At 45.7% G+C, this 23,337-nt stretch overlaps 1 protein-coding gene across 4 annotated transcripts in view; it reads left to right on the top strand.

Annotated features, from left to right (window-relative positions):
• The window catches only part of LOC110533736 (connector enhancer of kinase suppressor of ras 2), a 53,050-nt gene extending 41,129 nt beyond the window's left edge, over positions 1-11,921 (top strand). For all 4 annotated transcript variants that reach the window (XM_021618221.3, XM_021618219.3, XM_021618225.3 and 1 more), the window contains 6 exons: positions 3,507-3,578; positions 3,784-3,851; positions 5,046-5,149; positions 6,361-6,868; positions 9,082-9,281; positions 9,815-11,921. In XM_021618221.3, coding sequence (XP_021473896.3) covers positions 3,507-3,578; positions 3,784-3,851; positions 5,046-5,149; positions 6,361-6,868; positions 9,082-9,281; positions 9,815-9,862 — 1,000 coding nt within the window. In that variant the 3' untranslated portion in view covers positions 9,863-11,921. The remainder of the gene's footprint in view (positions 1-3,506; positions 3,579-3,783; positions 3,852-5,045; positions 5,150-6,360; positions 6,869-9,081; positions 9,282-9,814) is intronic.
• Positions 11,922-23,337: the final 11,416 nt, after the last annotated feature.

Below are 23,337 nucleotides of genomic sequence, written 5' to 3'. Positions count from 1 at the left end.
CAAATGTATTTATTTATTAGCTACTTAAATAGGACACAGGATAAACATACACACTCTGCACCGGTTATTGACTGGAGACGTAATACACTGAAAACCAGTCTCTAGCGGAATGACAACAACATTGTTAAAGCTTGTTAAAGAAGAGGGGGAGAGAGAGAGGGACAGAGGCACTTAAAATTTGGTACATTCAGAAACTACTCTCACCTATAGTAACCAAATACTTTGCACACGAACAGCCGCCCACTTTGAGCAAGAAATCATGAATGTATTTACGTGAAATCCCGGGGATCTCTCGGTAAACAGGGCAGCCTTGGAAAGGGCGTTGGTCCTTTTCGCAGCATGTTTGTAAGGCTCCGATTGTCCGAAATGGTTCCACCAAGTCTTCTACTGTTGTCCTTCTTTGTAGTTGTTCGGTATCCGGTGACTTGTCGTGTAGTCCTGAACAGAACTACAGAGTTGACTTTCCTTCCTTTCACTCTGGAAGAGGCTTATTTGAAGATAGGCTAGCCAGCTGTATCGATGGTTTGAGCAGAGTAACAGGATGATCCTACTTAAATTCGCTTTCAAAAATACTTTACTTAGAACAGCTAATCACCCGTACCAATGATTGTCTGGGAGGTGAGTTTATCGTCTCCACCTCGTGTTGAGTTTCAAAGTTCAAACCACTTTAAATGCGCAGCTGCAGCTTCATTCTTTTTTGGTCCAATGTGAGTTTTTTTAAACCCATCATTTATACCTTTTGCTGGAAAGGGGTGGTTCCGGCAGGCTGGCATGCTCCCTGACCTCACTCCAGGGCGGTGACTGCTCCCTGTGCAAAGTTCATGGAAAATAATTATCTCTTATAGCTTCTCAAATCACACCCCTCACAAGACTAAAACACTTTCATAATTTTTCATGTTACATGCACAACGCATAGTATAGAAACTATAGTATGGAAACTAAAATAATTTATATTTGAAAGAAACCCAAAATTTGCTTCTTACAGTACCTTGCGAAAGTATTCGGCCCCCTTGAACTTTGCGACCTTTTGCCACATTTCAGGCTTCAAACATAAAGATATAAAACTGTATTTTTTTGTGAAGAATCAACAACAAGTGGGACACAATCATGAAGTGGAATGACATTTATTGGATATTTCAAACTTTTTTAACAAATCAAAAACTCAAAAATTGGGCGTGCAAAATTATTCAGCCCCCTTAAGTTAATACTTTGTAGCGCCACCTTTTGCTGCGATTACAGCTGTAAGTCGCTTGGGGTATGTCTCTATCAGTTTTGCACATCGAGAGACTGAAATTTTTTCCCATTCCTCCTTGCAAAACAGCTCGAGCTCAGTGAGGTTGGATGGAGAGCATTTGTGAACAGCAGTTTTCAGTTCTTTCCACAGATTCTCGAATGGATTCAGGTCTGGACTTTGACTTGGCCATTCTAACACCTGGATATGTTTATTTTTGAACCATTCCATTGTAGATTTTGCTTTATGTTTTGGATCATTGTCTTGTTGGAAGACAAATCTCCGTCCCAGTCTCAGGTCTTTTGCAGACTCCATCAGGTTTTCTTCCAGAATGGTCCTGTATTTGGCTCCATCCATCTTCCCATCAATTTTAACCATCTTCCCTGTCCCTGCTGAAGAAAAGCAGGCCCAAACCACGATGCTGCCACCACCATGTTTGACAGTGGGGATGGTGTGTTCAGCTGTGTTGCTTTTACGCCAAACATAACGTTTTGCATTGTTGCCAAAAAGTTCAATTTTGGTTTCATCTGACCAGAGCACCTTCTTCCACATGTGTGTGTCTCCCAGGTGGCTTGTGGCAAACTTTAAACAACACTTTTTATGGAAATCTTTAAGAAATGGCTTTCTTCTTGCCACTCTTCCATAAAGGCCAGATTTGTGCAATATACGACTGATTGTTGTCCTATGGACAGAGTCTCCCACCTCAGCTGTAGATCTCTGCAGTTCATCCAGAGTGATCATGGGCCTCTTGGCTGCATCTCTGATCAGTCTTCTCCTTGTATGAGCTGAAAGTTTAGAGGGACGGCCAGGTCTTGGTAGATTTGCAGTGGTCTGATACTCCTTCCATTTCAATATTATCGCTTGCACAGTGCTCCTTTGGATGTTTAAAGCTTGGGAAATCTTTTTGTATCCAAATCCGGCTTTAAACTTCTTCACAACAGTATCTCGGACCTGCCTGGTGTGTTCCTTGTTCTTCATGATGCTCTCTGCGCTTTTAACGGACCTCTGAGACTATCACAGTGCAGGTGCATTTATACGGAGACTTGATTACACACAGGTGGATTGTATTTATCATCATTAGTCATTTAGGTCAACATTGGATCATTCAGAGATCCTCACTGAACTTCTGGAGAGAGTTTGCTGCACTGAAAGTAAAGGGGCTGAATAATTTTGCACGCCCAATTTTTCAGTTTTTGATTTGTTAAAAAAGTTTGAAATATCCAATAAATGTCGTTCCACTTCATGATTGTGTCCCACTTGTTGTTGATTCTTCACAAAAAAATACAGTTTTATATCTTTATGTTTGAAGCCTGAAATGTGGCAAAAGGTTGCAAAGTTCAAGGGGGCCGAATACTTTCGCAAGGCACTGTATGCCATTACAAGATACAATGATATTCCTTCTTAATTGTCTCGAAAACATTATGGAAAAAGGCTTTATTGTATATAGAAAAATGAGGCTAGTTTTCAGGTCTTTTGGGTGGGTTTAGAGTGGTCATTGGGCTTGAAATTTCTTGCTTGACCTGGCAACCCTGGGTTAGATAAACACAGACCACATGAGAGAGGAATGTTCACAACACAACGACGAGAGGGACAGAGACAGTTTGTGAAAGTATCTCTTATCTACGTTGAAGAACTAGTAAAATGATTTTGTCAGACAGTTCTGCAGCATAGGCTACTTAGGCTGAATAGCTAAATAGGATAACTAAAGACAGTAAATTATGGGGAACACACAGGTAAAGCTAGGTTTGGCTGCTAGTGCCTGAGCAGAGATGAGATGACTTGAAGAAATGAAAAATAATAAAGTCATCAAATAAAACAAAGTAATACACATAACTGAAATATTTTATTATTTCATAGTAATTTCCTGTTTTTCTATTGATTTTATTTATTTATTTTACCTTTATTTAACTAGGCAAGTCAGTTAATTAAGAACAAATTCTTATTTTCAATGACGGCCTAGGAACAGTGGCAGAACGACAGATTTGTACCTTGTCAGCTCGGGGGTTTGAATGTCTACCCAATGTAGACGTGACAGAGACAATGGAATGTTTAAAATGTTTTGGCAATTGAATGCCCACTATTTTTGGCTTTGGAATGTCCATTAAAAAGCTGTATTTCATAATGTATTAAAAAATGATCGAAACCAAAAAATGTAATTATTTTTGTTATAATCAAACCCGAAACCGAACCTAACCGACCTCAAAAAGCACTAACCGCTCAGCACTATTTACTGTATGGTATAATCTGTCCTTGACCGCATGTTTCTGTGTTCCAGTGCTTTCAAGGCCTGCCATCCAAAGATCAAGAGTTTCTACTTTGCAGCAGACAATGCAGATGACATGAACAGGTGAGAGTCACTGTCAGACATAATTACTGTAGCTAACACGGAGGGGGAGGCAGGCAGAGACAAGGAGGTGAGAAAAACTGAACGGTTTTGACAAATAGGGCTAGGCAGATGACCAGGTGAGCTGATGTGAGATGCAAAAACAGCAGGAGATAACAGAATGGTGTGTGAGATTTGGAATGGGGTCATTGATGTTGTTCCCTCACAGGTGGCTGAGTCGTCTGACCATGGCAGTGGCAGGTTACTCGGAGCAGGAGAGGATCCGACAGGACCAGGGTGAGAATACGTCAATACACATTAACTTCTTATGGCTGCCATCCCCTTAACGGGATAATTTTCATCAACAACCGCTGAATTGCATATTCAAATAATATACCCTAAAAATATTTATATTCATGAAATCACAAGTGTAATATAGCAAAACACAGCTTAGCCTTTTGTTAATCCACCTGTCATGTCAGATTTTGAAAATATGCTTTACAGCGAAAGCAATCCAAGCGGTTGTGTAAGTTTATCGATCGCTCGACAAAACATTATGAACACCTAGCATCAAGTAGCTTGGTCACGAAAATCAGAAAAGCAATCAAATTAATCGTTTACCTTTGATGACCTTCGGATGTTTTCACTCACGAGACTCACGAGAGTTACACAATAAATGTTCCTTTTGTTCCATAAAGATTATTTTTATATCCAAAATACCTCTGTTTGTTTGGCGCGTTATGTTCAGAAATCCACAGGAAAGAGCGGTCACGACAACGCAGACAAATTGCAAATAGTATCCGTAATGTCCACAGAAACATGTCAAACGTTTTTTATAATCAATCCTCAGGTTGTTTTTAAAAATATATAATTGATAATATATCAACCGCAACTCTCTTTTTAAGTAGGAGAGGGAAAGGCAATGGCTACCCAAACTCTGTTGCGCATTCAAAACGCTACTGGCACCCGGCCATACAATGACGCAATGTTATCTTTCTCGCTCATTTTTCAAAATAAAGCCTGAAACTATGCCTAAAGACTGTTGACACCTTGAGGAAGCGATAGGAAAGGGAATATGGTTTATATCCCTTTAAATGGAGCAAAGGCAGGCTAAGGGACATGGAGTTTTCAAAATAGAAGCCACTTCCTGGTTTGATTGTCCTCATGGTTTCGCCTGCAATATCAGTTATGTTATACTCACAGACAATATTTTGACAGTTTTGGAAACTTTAGTGTTTTCTATCCAATACTAATAATAATATGCATATATTAGCAACTGAGACTGAGGAGCAGGCCGTTTAGTTTGGCAAACTTATTCATCCAAGCTACTCAATACGGCCCCCCAGCCATAAGAAGTTAATATAGTTGACAATAATAGAGGCTAAGAGCTGCTTCATTTGCCCTGGGTCTACTTTAGAAAATCCCCCCACATTGTCTCTTTCTGATGGTGACGTGTCCTCTTCTCTGCTTCATCCTTGTCATCATGACCAGACTACTGGAGTGAAAGTGACCATGAGGACATGGAGATGCCTTCAACCATGCCCAAACAGGACAGCCCTCCTCCCCCCTATGATACCTACCCCAGGCCCCCCTCGGTAAGTCACTCTTTCTGTGAAAAGCTACTCTGTGCATAGTTTTAATCTGGACTCTTCCCTCTTTTCTAATCCTCCTGTTATTTACATTATTGTTACAATGCCATTATATACCTCTCTAGCTGAGTCTCTTCCCTTTACAAAAAATATTCCTTGATTACAAATTACGTCATAAAGGAAAACATCCCTAGCAAGCGGAACAGATATGACAGCTGGTTACACAAAAGAAAAGGGTCTGGGATTGAGTGAAAGAGCGGGAAGACTGAGGAACAAAGGGCGAAGCTGTGCTATTGTAAATACAGTATCTTATGCATTCTAAATTACTGCCCATTTGGAAAAGGAAAATGCAATAGATATTTACTCTGAGCTGCGCTTCGGTAGGTTGGTGGTAGATGGAAGGCCGTGTTGCCCAACCGAGTCCTTTGAAGAATGTCCCTGGTGGTAAATTGAATACATTGTAGTAACGTCATTGTGTGGTAGACGGGATACTCTGTCTGTTCTTTCCTAGCCCGCGTTTGCAGCTGCTGTTGCTAACTCAATGGCTAGGAGGTATCACTTCTGTAGAGAATAAGAGTTCAAAGTTCATACCATTCGCAACCAAAGCTCACGCTGAGGTTTGCTTAATTCTGTAGTTGACATGTTAGTCCTTTTAATGCAGGGGCTGCAGACCTCACCTCCTTGGAACAGGAGGTTACATTTTCGTCAAGGCTTTATATAGTGGAGCGAGAAGGGTGTGTTTGAAACGTTTTATAATCCATGTCCCTTCACAGGGGCAGGCCACTGATTGAGCTGAGCCCTAACCTTATGAAAACCCAAATCTCTCATTTGGAAGCTAAAATTACATTTAATCTTTTCACCAATAATTTTATATTCAAACATTTAAATTGAACAACAATTCCATGTGAATCTGATAACTCTGATGTGTAGACTTTCCACTGTAGAGTTTATGTCATCCTATCATCGATGAGAATGTCTCAAATGACAACCGAACTGACATCATATTCATTAAGTACCACCGCATATGTTCAATTGGTCGGATTACCAGAATATAGTTCATTTCCTTCTGATGTTCCCAGAATCTCTATGTTAACCATGTCACATCAGTAGGGTAGAGAGAGGGAAAAGGGGGGAAGAGGTATTTATGACTGTCATAAACCTACCCCCAGGTCAACGTCATGACACAATGCTATGCCATGACACCTCTCTGTCTGTAGGTGTCCCAGATGAGTCCATACCTGGAGCCCAAACACGGCCGCCTTTCCTCCTCTGAGACCTTCCAGTCACGCTCTTCTCATGAGGAGTTCCACCCCGAGCCACAGGAGGGCAGCAGCAGTGGAGGCGGCATCTCGCCTGGCCAGAAGTCCTCCAGCCAACGGCGTTCGTGGCAGGACCTAATTGAGACGCCCTTGGGCAGCACGGGGCTCCACTACCTGCAGACACTGCCCCTGCCCCTGGAAGAGGCCCTGCTATGTTCCCCTGGAGGAGGAGGTCTGTCTGTGGAGTACCGCCGCCAGTCAACCCTCCCTGCCCAGCGCAGCCTGCTGCAGGAGCACTATGGCCCACTGCCCCTGCAACTCAGCTCCAGTGTCCCTGTAGAGGCTGTGGGGAAACAACGTAGCTTCACCCTGCCCCGAGACAGTGGGCTCCATGCCATTCTCTCAGCTTCGGCCAGCGCCTCTGACCACAGGGACCACCACCACTACCAGCTGGCCAGAGACACAGGTGAGACATTACTAAGGCATGACTGAGACACAGGACAAAGACGTGACAGCCATGACACCATGAGATAGAGAGACATGGCACCATGAGACAGAGAAGAAAGAGATGTGACAATGACCTTAACCTCTCTCTCCCTGTTACATTCTAGGATAACTTGATGTGTAAAAATTGTTTTATATACTTACATGGAAATTAGTACTTATAGGGTTATAACCTGGTATCCAATGGTAAATGATGTTGCTAATTATAGGCATTGTTCAGACACAGTCTGTGTCACAGACATTGCTGATTGTCTGAGATTTAGACCAGCCCCATCCCCCATCCCTACAGATCTCCAGGACACTATTCTAAAGTGAGGGGAAATCTTAGTGTCCTAATTGACACTAATTCATCCTGGCAGCCCGGGCTCCTCCTCGATGTCTTCCATACATGCACGCACACACACACACACACACACACACACACACACACACACACACACACACACACACACACACACAGCCATGATAGAGACATCGCTGTGCCCCACCTCCAGTGTTTGGGGAGGTGGGGCGAGGGAGAATCCTTTCAGCCCAAGTTAACATTGAATTTTGAAGAGGACAAAGAAACATGCCCAAGGGGCCTTTTTTCCTGTCCTAATTTCTCTGCCACTCTATCACTCACTGTCTCTACTACTCCCTCTATAGACTCTAACACAAAAACACGCAGCAAATACTGCATGATACACTTAAAGAGGCACAGCCCCACAGCTTCACAACTGACCCCCAAAACTCACGTATTGCTGACCCCCAAAACACGTATTGAAAATGCACAGCACAGTATGACAACCACCAGACACAAAAACTTTGGTTAAGTTTTAGTCAACATACACTACATTGTCAAAAGTATGTGGACACCTGCCAGTTGAACATCTCATTCCAGAATCATGGGCACTAATATGGACTTCGTCCTCCCTTTTCTGCTACAACAGCCTCTACTCTTCTGGGAAGGCATTCAACTTGATGTTGGAACATTGCTGTGGGGACTTGCTTCCATTCAGACACAAGAGCATTAATGAGGTCAGGCACTGATGTTGGGTGATTAGGTCTGGCTCAGCGTTCCAGTTCATCCCAAAGGTGTTTGATGGGGTGAGGTCAGGGCTCTGTTCAGGCCAGTCAAGTTTTTCCACACTGATCTCGACAAAGTATTTCTGTGTGGACCTCGCTTTGTCGCTTTGTGCCACAAAGTTGGAAGCACAGAATAGTCTAGAATGTCATTTAATGCTGTAGTGTTAAGATTTCCCTTCACTGGAACTAAGGGGCCTAGCCCGAATCATGAAAAAACAGCCCCAGACCATTATTCCTCATCCACCAAACTTTACAGCTGTCACTATGCACCAAACCCAGATTTGTCCGTTGGACTGCCAGATTGTGAAGCGTGATTCATCACTCCAAAGAACTCGTTTTAACTGCTCCAGAGTCCAATGGCGGCGAGCTTTACACCACTCCAGCTGACGCTTGGCATTGCACATGGTGATCTTAGGCTTGTGTGCAGCTGCTCGGTCATGAAAACCCATTTCATGAAGCTCCCGACGAACAGTTATTTTGCTGACGTTGCTTCCAGAGGCAGTTTGGAACTCGGTAGTGAGTGTTGCAACCGAGGACAGATGATTTTTATGCGCTACGTGCTTCAGCACTCGGCGGTCCCGTTCTGTGATCTTGTGTGGTCTACCACTTTGTGGTTGAGCCGTTGTTGCTTATAGACGTTTCTACTTCACAATAACAGCACTTACAGTTGACACCTCCGGAAACTTGACAATCTGAAATGTTGGAAATGTGGCATCCTATGATGGTGCCATGTTGAAAGTCACTGAGCTCTTCAGTACGTGCCATTCTACTACCAATGTTTGTCTACGGAGATTGCATGGCTGTGTGCTCAATTTTATACACCTGTCATTAACGGGTGTGGCAGAAATAGCCGAATCCACTCATTTGAACGGGTGCCAGATAAGATAAGAGCTATGTGGCAATAGCACCATAAGAGGGCAGTAAAGGATAGCATGGGACATTCCACTGTAGCAGCTTACTGTGTGTGTTCTGCCTGCCTATGAGGAAATGCAGTATTGTTCTGAACTTCCAGGAGTGAGAGATCTTGATGCACATGCATATTGCTGTTTTTGTTGTTGAATGTGGTGCCAGCCGGTGAATGCCATGTATTGTGACTCTGCTTTTCCTCAGGCCGTGAGAGAGAGGGCCGTCCCCAGGCGGACTCTCTGGGGGACCTGTACCGGGCCCTGGAGAGGGCCAACCTGTCCTCCATGGGAGACCACCGGCCCTCCGCCCGCCTTGAGTACAAACGCTCCTTTGTCCGCCGCGTCAACGACCCACTGCTCAGCGAAAAGCTGCACCGTCTCCGCATCCTACAGAGTGCGCTCAAGGTATGACCCCCTCTCTCTCTTTTTCTCTCCCCATCTCCCTCTCTCTCTCTCTACTGCACCTGCTGTGTGGAATGCTCGGCCAACTGACATTTAATCTTGAGGTGCTAACCCGTTGCACCCTCTATAACCACTGTGATTATTATTTGACCTTGCTGGTCATCTATGAACATTTGAAAATCTTTTTGAAGAACGATCTGACCTTAATTGCATGTATCCTTATAATCTCCAGCCTGCACAGCCAGAAGTGGACTGACTACCCCTTAGAGCCTGGTTCCTCTCTAGGTTTCTTCCTAGGTTCCTAGTTTTCCTAACCACCGTGCTTCTACATCTGCAAAGCTTGCTCTTTGGGGTTTTAGGCTGGGCTTCTGTATAAGCACTTTGTGACATCTACTGATGTAAAAAGGGCTTTATAAAATACATTTGATTGATAGATGACAGGACCTATAGAATATAGTGTGCACAGTGGGTGTACTGTTTATGTACTGTATACAGTGTATCACATCTTAAATCATACTCTTCTTTCCCCCTGACAGAATGTCCCTCTTCAGGACTCTGACCCGTCGTTGGGTTTTTTAGGATAGCCTGTATGGAACGGACCATGGACACAGCAGCACCATCATAGTCACCCAATTCATCCTGCCAAGGGACGTGACCTTACTGCCCTACCCCCAGACATGCCCACATCCCTGGAAGACAGTCACAACAACCAGGATTAACCCCTCTCTACCTCTCTCTTTCACTCAATCTCACTCTCTCTCTGCATGCCCACATCTACCTCTAAGGACCTTCCCTCATGCCAAATAGTTTGTTCAGTGATCAAAATAACCATAACATATTCAATAGTTGCATCGTGCAATGCATGTTCACGCTATTTACAGTAATTAAACTCTAGTTCAATAATAGTCTTCTTCTCATTGACATTGTTAAAGGAAAGTTATAACATAAATTGCACTGGAGAATATAGTGAGGCCAGGATTGAATCAGATTAGCTTTAACCCACGGTATTCAACAAATGCGTAGCTTAACATTGCCTTTGTTTAGGCGATGTCGGAGGTGTATCTGCGTTGGAGCTGTTAAGTCGGTGAGCGGCTGCGCTTGTGGTCGTTGTCACGAAAACCACGCCATCCTTATGTCCCACCTGCGTTAGAAGTTCAGAAGGAGAAAGTGTAGGTTATATAGAAATAATGACACTCAAATTGAAAATCATTAAACGAAATAATAATGATTTATATCAGCCTAATCGAGGTATAGATTATATCACACAATCCAGTGTTCAAACTTGTAACACGGCTGCATGGGATTTCTACTCATGTGACTCAGTGCATCTAATGGCAATGTCCACGAATGCAGTTACACCTCCGACACCGGCTAAATAAAAGCAATATTAAGCTATGAGTTTGTCTGTTAGCGCTGATCTGATTGAAACATGGAGTTTTATGGTATTTTTTGCACAGTTCAATGCTGTTTTGCATGAGGATGTTGCCCTGTGTGTCTTTATTTCCATCTCCCCTCCACCTGTTTCAGCAGCTCTTGGACACATATTCATCTCACTCTGGGTTTCTGTCCACTCTATCTCTCTCACTCTCTCAGAACATTGTCTGTGAAGGACAGTATTGTTTGACTTACTAAGAGTAAGCTTCTAGAAGGCACATAAGACTTCCACAGCCTTTTCTGGTTTGATGATATTGGATATGTCCCCTCATCTGAAAGACTGCATTAGTGGAGCGCCCTTTAACTCACTGCTCACCTGCATGGCCATGTTAGAACCTTCTGCTTCTGTACAGTACTGTCTGTTCTGAAGACTATGCCAGGGTTGTGTACAGTAACACTACAATGAATCTTGATCTTAAACGAACTATAATAAGCAATTGTATTTTTGATGTCTACAATGTTTATGTTATGCATGTGTGAATGGTAAATGAGTATGTATGTCTGTGTGTTAGGAGAGTGTACAGTATGTTAATCATATATATTTATTTCATAAACTGGATATCGCATAACTGGTAGGTCAGAACAAAATCTAAGGAGATATAATTTCAACTTCAGTGTTGTGCCTCAGCGATTTCTGAAAGTATTACCACTCCAAAACTGGGTGAACATAAATAGTTGATGGCTGCAGGGCGTAATCTCTCCCTTATAATAAACAGAAACTGGTGCACAGAGACAGAAAGACAGGTGAGGACTGGCAATAATAAACCAGTATTGTAAATTGTGAAGCATTTAATCAGAAACACGTGTCTATTTTTGTATGCATGCTACCTATCCAAATGTTTGTAAATGGTTTTGTATTCCGAGGTGTGTGATCTGAGGACTGCTGGTGTGAACCCATCATGAGGACTGCTGGTGTGAACCCATCATGAGGACTGCTGGTGTGAACCCATCATTCACTCTGTGTTTCTAAGAGCTATTTTACATTTGAAGTAAAAGCAACAGGAGAAAGTGTTTGTTTTTGAAGTGTTCTCTGCAGAAAGGTAAATAACTGTATTTATAAACTGTTCGTTGTTTGAGCATGCTTTGTATAACTTAAACAGAATATCATGCCATTTGAAATCTATGGAAGTCGCACATGTTTGGCGTATCGTGGCTAATTTACTTTTTTATTCAATAATAAACGATGGCTTGTCCATCTCCTGAACTCTCCCTGAATGGTGAATCCTCCATTTCAAGTATTTTCTTAGGTGCTCTACTCCTGATGAGGGGAACACAGATTGTACAAGATAAAACTATTTTCCTCTGAAAGATTCTCCCTCAATGTTGGATTTTTCCTTATACTGTATCAGCAGTAAGCATTAATAAGTACTTCTTACTTGGTAACCCTCATGTTGATACACTATTGAAAAGAACAGAACATTCCCTATAAATCCATCGCTGAACATGGCTGTCAGCCTATCAGGAGGTTGATGAAGAAGCAGCTCAGATTTACAGAGGAGATAGGCAGCACAAGCCTCAAACCAGATATCATTCTCTGGTCTAGAGGCACCACGCAGGTACAGGTCGTCATCGAGCTTACAGTGCCCTGGGAGGAGAGGATAGAGGAGGCACATGATTGGAAGCTCAAGAAATACCAGTCCCTCATCCTGAGCAGAATGGATGGAGAGCCTCAAATCTACCAGGTGTGAAAACATTAGTCCTAACAGTTGCAAACAGTTGTGTTTTGCAATGAACACAAAAGTTTCTATTGGACAAATGAATGTAGGTTCCTCCCCGCTTCGTTCCGTATGTTTCCGTTGAAGAAACGTTTTGCAACAGAATCGGCGTAATGAATACGCCCCCAGTTTAGGTCGGTTGCAGGGGCTTCGCAAGCCAATCACTCTGGAGAGCCCTGGAGCTGCTCAGCATTGAAGGAGTGGCAAGGAAGAAGCAATTGGCTGACGACAGCAAGGAGGCAGAAGTTGCATCCCGTTGGAAAAAAATCCTAGATTTTTATGAGGGTTAGGGCATATAAGTTCTTCAGCTAATATCTAAGATTACTTGTTTTGAAGTTAGCCGGTCAAGTTCAAGTTCTTAAAAAAATGCATTGGACGTTTGTACCTTTGTTGGTCAATTTAATTTGGCTGCACTTGGTTTGAGTTTAACATGCTAATCAGCTTCGGACAGAACGAGAAACTTTTGCTCCCTATTTATTTAGATATATGGGGAGAGCGATATCTGATCACTGTAAACTTACAAGACAATCCCGTTGGAGACGGCCAACACTGATTAATGAGCTTGTCATTGTTATCAAACTATGCTAATGTGTTTTCTGTTCATTAAGGTTTAGAAAGCCACCCTTATGATATAAATATCCTGTAGCCAGCCCTTCCCTTTATGCACTACTAGGCCTACAGATACATGATTACAAGACTTTTCCCACTCATGTTCCCATGAATGTGTTCAATTCGATGTAATGTTTGTTGAGCCAAGATTAATTATGTTGGCTAGCACTGTGTATTGGATAACTTGCCACTTTTTCTTGGTTCAACACATTTTGTTTTGTGCAACCAAAACTGTCATATTAATATGACAATACTGTCATGTATTGTCATGTTGTGTCTTTCTGTCCTTTCCTTTCACCCTGTCTCCCTCTGCTGGTCGTACTAGGTTACCGTTTCTGTCCCTCTTTCCCCCAGCTGTTCCTTGTCTTCTCTGACTACCTCATCCACCCCTTTTCCCACCTGTTCCCTTTTTCCCTCTGATTAGGTCCCTATATCTCTCTCTGTTTCTGCTCCTGTCTTTGTCGGATTCTTGTTTGTGTGTCTCATGCCTGAACCAGACTATCATCGTGTTTGCTGCAACCTTGTCCTGTCTTGTCGGAATCTACCTGTCCATCTGAGCCCACGTGTGTTCATCATTAAAGAAACTCTGTTTGTTAATTCGCTTTTGGGTCCTCATTCACGCACCTGACAGAAGAATCCGACCAAGAATGGACCCAGCGACTTCGGATCCTCTCCACTCAGCCGTCGAGATCCAGGGAGCGATGCTAGGCAGACACGAGCAGGAATTGTCTGCTGCTCGACATGCCGTTGAAACCCTGGCCACCCAAGTCTCCAACCTCACAGAACAGGTTCACCATCTCCGCCTCGATCCACCGGCCACTTCCAGGGCTTTCGAATCTCCGGAGCCCAGAATCAATAACCCGCCGTGTTACTCTGGGGAGCCCACTGAATGCCGCTCGTTCCTCACCCAGTGTGATATTGTGTTTTCTCTCCAGCCCAACACTTACGCCAGGAGCACTGCTCGTGTCGCCTACGTCATATCTCTCCTTACTGGACGGGCTCGTGAGTGGGGCATGGCAATCTGGGAGGCAAGGGCTGAGTGTACTAACCAGTATCAGGACTTTAAGGAGGAGATGATACGGGTTTTTGATCGATCTGTTTTTGGGGAGGAGGCTTCCAGGGCCCTGTCTTCCCTATGTCAAGGCAATCGATCCATAACTGACTACTCTATTGAGTTTCGCACTCTTGCTGCCTCCAGTGGCTGGAACGAGCCGGCTTTGCTCGCTCGTCTTCTGGAGGGTCTCCGCGCAGAGGTAAAGGATGAGATTCTCTCCCGGGAGGTTCCTTCCAGCGTGGATTCCTTGATTGAACTCGCTATTCGCATTGAGCGACGGGTTGATCTTCGTCACCGAGCTCGTGGAAAGGAGCTTGCGTTCTCCGTTGCCCCCCTCTCCGCATCACTACCATCTTCCTCTGCCGGCTCGGGAGCTGAGCCTATGCAGCTGGGAGGTATCCGCATCTCGACTAAGGAGAGGGAACGGAGAATCACCAACCGCCTCTGTCTCTATTGCGGTTCTGCTGGTCATTTTGTCACTTCATGTCCAGTAAAAGCCAGAGCTCATCAGTAAGCGGAGGGCTACTGGTGAGCGCTACTACTCCTGTCTCTCCTTCAAGATCCTGCACTACCTTGTCGGTCCATCTACGCTGGACCGGTTCGTCAGCTTCCTGCAGTGCCTTAATAGACTCTGGGGCGGAGGGCTGTTTTATGGACGAGACCTGGGCTCGGGAACATGACATTCCTCTCAGACAGTTAAGGGAGTCCACGGCCTTGTTCGCCCTGGATGGTAGTCCTCTCCCCAGGATTCAGCGTGAGACGCTACCTTTAACCCTCACTGTTTCTGGTAATCATAGCGAAACCATTTCTTTTTTAATTTTTCGTTCACCTTTTACACCTGTTGTTTTGGGCCATCCCTGGCTAGTTTGTCATAATCCTTCCATTAATTGGTCTAGTAATTCTATCCTCTCCTGGAACGTCTCTTGTCATGTGAAATGTTTAATGTCTGCTATCCCTCCTGTTTCCTCTGTCTCTTCTTCACAGGAGGAGCCTGGTGATTTGACAGGGGTGCCGGAGGAATATCACGATCTGCGCACGGTGTTCAGTCGGTCCAGGGCCACCTCTCTTCCTCCACACCGGTCGTATGATTGTAGTATTGATCTCCTTCCGGGAACCACTCCCCCCCGGGGTAGACTATACTCTCTGTCGGCTCCCGAACGTAAGGCTCTCGAGGATTATTTGTCTGTAGCTCTTGACGCCGGTACCATAGTCCCCTCCTCCTCTCCCGCCGGAGCGGGGTTTTTTTTTGTCAAGAAGAAGGACGGGTCTCTGCGCCCCTGCATAGATTATCGAGGGCTGAATGACATAACAGTGAAGAATCGTTATCCGCTTCCTCTTATGTCTTCAGCCTTCGAGATCCTGCAGGGAGCCAGGTTTTTCACTAAGTTGGACCTTCGTAACGCTTACCATCTCGTGCGCATCAGGGAGGGGGACGAGTGGAAGACGGCGTTTAACACTCCGTTAGGGCACTTTGAATACCGGGTTCTTCCTTTCGGCCTCGCTAACGCTCCAGCTGTCTTTCAGGCATTAGTCAATGATGTCCTGAGAGACATGCTGAACATCTTTGTTTTCGTTTACCTTGACGATATCCTGATTTTTTCACCGTCACTCCAGATTCATGTTCAGCACGTTCGACGTGTCCTCCAGCGCCTTTTAGAGAATTGTCTTTTTGTGAAGGCTGAGAAGTGCACTTTTCATGCCTCCTCCGTCACATTTCTCGGTTCTGTTATTTCCGCTGAAGGCATTAAGATGGATCCCGCTAAGGTCCAAGCTGTCATTGATTGGCCCGCCCCTAAGTCACGCGTCGAGCTGCAGCGCTTTCTCGGCTTCGCGAACTTCTATCGTCGTTTCATCCGTAATTTCGGTCAGGTGGCAGCTCCTCTCACAGCCCTTACTTCTGTCAAGACGTGCTTTAAGTGGTCCGTTTCCGCCCAGGGAGCTTTTGATCTCCTCAAGAATCGTTTTACATCCGCTCCTATCCTTGTTACACCTGACGTCTCTAGACAGTTCGTTGTCGAGGTTGACGCGTCAGAGGTGGGCGTGGGAGCCATTCTTTCTCAGCGCTCCCTCTCTGACGACAAGGTCCACCCATGCGCGTATTTTTCTCATCGCCTGTCGCCGTCGGAACGTAACTATGATGTGGGAAACCGCGAACTGCTCGCCATCCGGTTAGCCCTAGGCGAATGGCGACAGTGGTTGGAGGGGGCGACCGTTCCTTTTGTCGTTTGGACTGACCATAGGAACCTTGAGTACATCCGTTCTGCCAAACGACTTAATGCGCGTCAGGCGCGTTGGGCGCTGTTTTTCGCTCGTTTCGAGTTCGTGATTTCTTATCGTCCGGGCTCTAAGAACACCAAGCCTGATGCTTTATCTCGTCTCTTCAGTTCTTCAGTAGCCTCCACTGACCCCGAGGGGATTCTCCCTGAGGGGCGTGTTGTCGGGTTGACTGTCTGGGGAATTGAGAGGCAGGTAAAGCAAGCGCTCACTCACACTCCGTCGCCGCGCGCTTGTCCTAGGAACCTTCTTTTCGTTCCCGTTCCTACTCGTCTGGCCGTTCTTCAGTGGGCTCACTCTGCCAAGTTAGCCGGCCACCCTGGCGTTCGGGGTACGCTTGCTTCCATTCGCCAGCGTTTTTGGTGGCCCACCCGGGAGCATGACACGCGTCGTTTCGTGGCTGCTTGTTCGGTCTGCGCGCAGACTAAGTCCGGTAACTCCCCTCCTGCCGGCCGTCTCAGGCCGCTTCCCATTCCCTCTCGACCGTGGTCTCACATCGCCTTAGATTTTGTCACCGGACTGCCTTCGTCAGCGGGGAAGACTGTTATTCTTACGGTTGTCGATAGGTTCTCTAAGGCGGCTCATTTCATTCCCCTTGCTAAGCTTCCTTCTGCTAAAGAGACGGCACAAATCATCATCGAGAATGTTTTCAGAATTCATGGCCTTCCGTCAGACGTCGTTTCGGACAGAGGTCCGCAATTCACGTCTCAATTTTGGAGGGAGTTTTGCCGTTTGATTGGGGCTTCCGTCAGTCTCTCTTCCGGCTTTCACCCCCAGTCTAACGGTCAAGCAGAACGGGCCAATCAGACTATTGGTCGCATCTTACGCAGTCTTTCTTTTCGCAACCCTGCGTCTTGGTCAGAACAGCTCCCCTGGGCAGAATACGCCCACAACTCGCTTCCTTCGTCTGCGACCGGGCTATCTCCTTTTCAGAGTAGCCTCGGGTACCAGCCTCCGCTGTTCTCATCTCAGTTCGCCGAGTCCAGCGTCCCCTCCGCTCAGGCTTTTGTCCAACGTTGCGAGCGCACCTGGAAGAGGGTCAGGTCTGCACTTTGCCGTTATAGGACGCAGACTGTGAGGGCTGCTAATAAGCGTAGAACTAAGAGTCCTAGATATTGTCGCGGTCAGAGAGTTTGGCTCTCCACTCAGAACCTTCCCCTTAAGACGGCTTCTCGCAAGTTGACCCCGCGGTTCATTGGTCCGTTCCGTATTTCTCGGGTCATTAATCCTGTCGCAGTTCGACTTCTTCTTCCGCGATACCTTCGTCGCGTCCACCCGGTCTTCCATGTCTCCTGTATCAAGCCCGTTCTTCGCGCCCCCGCTCGTCTTCCCCCCCCCCCCCCATCCTTGTCGAGGGCGCACCCATCTACAGGGTCCGTAGGATTTTGGACATGCGTCCTCGGGGCCGTGGTCACCAGTACCTCGTAGATTGGGAGGGGTACGGTCCTGAGGAGAGGAGTTGGGTTCCCTCTCGGGACGTGCTGGACCGTGCGCTGATCGAGGATTTCCTCCGTTGCCGCCAGGTTTCCTCCTCGAGTGCGCCAGGAGGCGCTCGGTGAGTGGGGGGGTACTGTCATGTATTGTCATGTTGTGTCTTTCTGTCCTTTCCTTTCACCCTGTCTCCCTCTGCTGGTCGTACTAGGTTACCGTTTCTGTCCCTCTTTCCCCCAGCTGTTCCTTGTCTTCTCTGACTACCTCATCCACCCCTTTTCCCACCTGTTCCCTTTTTCCCTCTGATTAGGTCCCTATATCTCTCTCTGTTTCTGCTCCTGTCTTTGTCGGATTCTTGTTTGTGTGTCTCATGCCTGAACCAGACTATCATCGTGTTTGCTGCAACCTTGTCCTGTCTTGTCGGAATCTACCTGTCCATCTGAGCCCACGTGTGTTCATCATTAAAGAAACTCTGTTTGTTAATTCGCTTTTGGGTCCTCATTCACGCACCTGACAAATACAAACATATTTAACTAGATGCTATAATGTGAAAATGCTCACTACTCTACTTTCAGTGTGTTTTGTTTTGATGTGAGTTGATGCACTAGGCTGGCGCTAACCCAATGTACTGTATTTCCAAAACATTACACATGTGCACAAGCACCAGCACAGCAAACATTCTCTAGTGACCTCCACAGCTTAGCTAGGTTCATAGACCCATTTTTTTGTTTACAAGCAAACGTCATGTTTGAGTGATGCGCGCGCATGCTTGCAACAAAAAGCCCTGTAGAATGACATACTTGAGTGAGTGATGACCATGAAAAACACACAAGACTGATGGCTGTAGACACACAAGACTGATGGCTATAGACACTCAAGACTGATGGCTATAGACACACAAGACTGATGGCTGTAGACACACAAGACTGATGGCTATAGACACACAAGACTGATGGCTGTAGACACACAAGACTGATGGCTGTAGACACACAAGACTGATGGCTGTAGACACACAAGACTGATGGCTATAGACACACAAGACTGATGGCTGTAGACACACAAGACTGATGGCTGTAGACACACAAGATTGATGGATATAGACACACAAGACTGATGGCTGTAGACACACAAGACTGATGGCTATAGACACACAAGACTGATGGCTATAGACACACAAGACTGATGGCTATAGACACACAAGACTGATGGCTGTAGACACACAAGACTGATGGCTGTAGACACACAAGACTGATGGCTATAGACACACAAGACTGATGGCTATAGACACACAAGACTGATGGCTATAGACACACAAGACTGATGGCTATAGCTATGCTCAACAAGTATATTATTCTTCTGGCTTTATCTAGCTCTGTTTGTGATTATTTTACCATGCCTCAATGGCTTGCTAGGTAATCAACCCTACACTGACTACTGCAATGTTAATGTAGCCGATAACCATCTGATTACATGTTACTTCCCTTCCCCCGCACCATCCTTATGATTGTGCCATTGATCTTCTCCCAGGCACTACACCACCTCGGGGTCGATTGTATTCTCTGTCTGGACCAGAGACCAAAGCTATGGAGGAGTACGTAGAGGAGTCTCTGGCCACTGGGTCCGTCCGTCCGTCTGCATCTCCTGCCGGCGCAGGGTTTTTCTTTGTGGAGAAGAAGGACAAAACCCTGCGTCCGTGCGGTGACTCCCGGGGACTTAATGACATTACTGTCAAGAATCGTTACCCCCTACCTCTCCTCTCTCCAGGGGGCCACCATATTTTCCAAGTTGGACCTTCGAAATGCCTACCACCTGGTTTGGATACGTGAGGGGGATGAGTTGAAGACAGCCTTCAACACAGCCAGTGGACATTATGAGTACCAGGTCATGCCATTTGGACTCACCAACGCCCCCGCTGTTTTCCAGGCTTTGGTCAATGATGTGCTTCGGGACATGCTAAACCGGTTTGTGTTCTTGTACCTTGACGACATCCTGTTTTTTTTCCCAATCTGCACAAGAAAATCTTCATGTCAGATAGGTCCTTCAGCGCCTCCTGGAGAACCAACAGTTTGTGAAAGCCGAGAAGTGTGATTTCCACCGCTCTACAATCACCTTTCTGGGATATGTCATTACTGAGGGCAAAGTTCAGATGGATCCTGGAAAGGTGAAAGCAGTGGTGGATTGGCCTCAACCAACATCCAGGGTGCAGTTGCAACTGTTTCTTGGGTTTGCACACTTCTACCAACATTTCATTTGGGACTACACCACCCTGGCGGCCCCCTTCTCGTCACTGGGGCGACAGGGTAGCCTAGTGGTTAGAGCGTTGGACTAGTAACCGGAAGGTTGCAAGTTCAAACCCCCGAGCTGACAAGGTAAAAATCGTTCTGCCCCTGAACAGGCAGTTAACTGTTCCTAGGCCGTCATTGAAAATAAGAATTTGTTCTTAACTGACTTGCCTAGTTAAATAAAGGTAAAATAAAAAATAAAATAAATAAACTCACCTCTCCCAAGGTACCGTTCAAATGGTCTCCAGCTGTCGACAAAGCCTTTGTAGACGTGAAGCATCGGTTCACAACAGCACCCATCCTCATCCATCCGGACCCCTCGCGTCAATTTGTGGTGGAAGTGGATGCTTCGGATGTTGGAGTGGGGACCATCCTGTCCCAGCGACCTGCCCAGGACCAGAAGCTTCATCCCTGTGCCTTCCAGTCTCAATCCTGCTGAAAGAAACTATGATGTTGGAAACCGAGATCTCCTGGCTGTGAAGAAGGCATTGGAAGAGTGGAAGCACTGCCTGGAAGGAGCAGAACAGCCATTCCTGGTCTGGACTGACCATACAAAACTGGAATATCTCCGTACAGCCAAGCGCCTCAACTCCAGGCAGGCCCGGTGGGCCCTCCTGTTCACCAGATTTAACTCCACCATCTCCTACCGCCCTGGGTGTGTAGGAATGTGAAGCCTGATGCCCTCTCCCACCTATACAGTTCCTCTGCCACACCCTCGACCTCTGAAACCATTCTCCCTACCCCATGCCTTGCTGCCACTGTGGATTGGGGTATTGAGAACCTAGTCCGCGAGGCACAAAGCTCTCAGCCTGGACCTGAAGGGGGCTCGGCTAACTGGCCTTTTGTCCCTAATCCAGTCCGGTCCCGGGTCTGGAATGGGATCATTCCTCCAGGATGACCTGTCATCCAGGGTCCCGTTGTACACTAGCCTTCCTCCGACAACGTTTCTAGTGGCCCACAACGGTTCCTGACGTCTCTGCCTTCATCGCCGCTTGCACAGTGTGTGCAAGACAAGACTTGTTCTCCACTTGCCGTGGTGGAGTATGCCCGGAACACCCTTCCCAATTCTGCCACGGGACTCTCCCCTTTCGAGTGCTCCATGGGGTATCAGCCTTCACTTTGGATTATTAAACATTGTAAGACTCCAACCATCTGTCTCCTGTGTCTGCATCTGGGTCTCGCCTTGTGCCTTGATAGTAACCACAATCTGGGTAAGTTGTGTTTAATGGTCTCTTGGAAAAAGTCTTGCACATCACTGGAACATTCATATGAAAACGTTAGATAATGACGTAATGAGACTCTTAAAGGGAACGTTCTCTAAAGTTGTGGGAACATTTGTTGTTAGCTGCGATGTCAGTGCAAAAAGTAAGGCAATTACATCTCAACTTTAGTGTTCAGAGATTCTGAAGTTATTAACACTTCAAGACTGGGTGAACATACACCATATTTACAAAAGTCAGCCCCCAGCACTCTTAATTCTCAGCGAACTGGGTGTGCCTTGCAAGACCCAGACTCTGATGGGTCACAATAGATGAACTTAGCTCATGAGCATCTACAAGTTATATTCTTAAAGAATGAATGGGTATACTATATAAACTATACACGCAATAGTATATGGACACCCCTTCAAATGAGTGGATTCGGCAATTTCAGCCACACCCATTGCTGACAGGTGTGTAAAATCGAGCACACAGCCATGCAATCCCCATAGACAAACATTGACAGTAGAATGGCCTTACTGAAGAGCTCAGCGACATTCAACGTGGCACCGTCATTGGATGCCACCTTTCCAACAAGTCTGTTCGTGAAATTTCTGCCCTGCTAGAGATATATTATATTATTATTATGTATTCACTTTATATATTATCTACCTCACTTGCTTTGGCAATGTTAACACATGTTTCCCATGCCAATAAAGCCCTTGAATTGAATTGAATTGATATTCCTATCAACTGTAAGTGCTTTTATTGTCAAGTGGAATCGTCTAGGATCAACAACAGCTTAGCCGCGAAGTGGTAGGCCACACAAGCTCACAGAACGGGACCGCCAAGTGATGAAGCACATAAAAATCGTCTGTCCTCGGTTGCAACACTCACTACCGAGTTCCAAACTGCCTCTGGAAGCTAAGAACTATTAGCAGGGAGCTTCCTTGGCCGAGCAGCCCACACAAACCTAAAATCACCATGGCCAATGTCAAGCGTGTTTGATGAGCAGGTGTCCACATACTTTTGGTTGTGTAGTGTAGGTAGGCAGCCATTACGAGAACTGGCAATAATAAACCAGTACTGTAAATTATGAATCATTGATCAGAAACACATGTCTATTTTTGTATGCATGCTATCTATCCAAATGTTTGTAATTGGTTTTGTATTCCGAGCAGGGCCCGATTAATGCAGGGGCTTACCGGGGCTGAGGCCCCTGGGCCCAGGCCTATGGGGGGCCCAAGAGGCCAACAAAATGTTTACTGTAATAATAATAATTTTTATCCAACCACTGGAGTCCTCTCTCAATTTTGAAAATACACCAGAGACCATAATTTAGGCACAATAGTTTATAAAAAATAACTGTAGATTAGGTTTTATCTCAAGTACATACAGGTATCTGCCAAAATGAAGGAAACGCCAACATAAAATCTCTTAAAAAGGTGTTGCGCCACCACGAGCTGCCAGAACAGCTTCAATGCGCCATGGCATAGACCTAAAACATGCCAGGAAAATGCACCCCACACACAACATATTCTTTGTATCCCTCGTTTACTCAAATGTTTCCTTTATTTTGGCAGTTACTGGTATGCCGACAGTTGGAAAGGCTGCATTATAGGCTACAGCTTGTTGAGGTTGTGGCCAAAGACATATAATCCATAGAAGGGTCTCCTAACCTCTTATCCTGGCAATTTGACTATGAAACTCATGGGTACACTAGCAATGGATGCCAGTCCTGACTAGAATGGGAACTATCTATGGATTATATTTCTATGGTTGGTTGCGGCTGTCAGTTTGCCTTTTGCAGATTTCAAAATATAATCTCAAGAAAAACGTAAAGTATTGGAAAGCAAATGCCGACTGCTGAAAAGTGAAGACTATCTGTCTGTAGAACCAATAGAAATAATCATTTCTCAACAACTCCCAATTTGTAGCGGAGGGGCGCGGGGGGAGGGAGCCTATAAAAAAACAGCCCCAGGGCCTATGATGTCTTAATCCGGCCCTGATTCCTAGGTGTGTGTGTGATCTGAAGAACAGTGAACCCATCGTGCACATTGT

This window comes from Oncorhynchus mykiss, chromosome 10 (assembly GCF_057628025.1).
Source record: "Oncorhynchus mykiss isolate SJ-2025 chromosome 10, ASM5762802v1, whole genome shotgun sequence".
Taxonomy (NCBI): Eukaryota; Metazoa; Chordata; class Actinopteri; order Salmoniformes; family Salmonidae; genus Oncorhynchus; species Oncorhynchus mykiss.
This window is presented reverse-complemented; position numbering and strand designations above follow the sequence as displayed.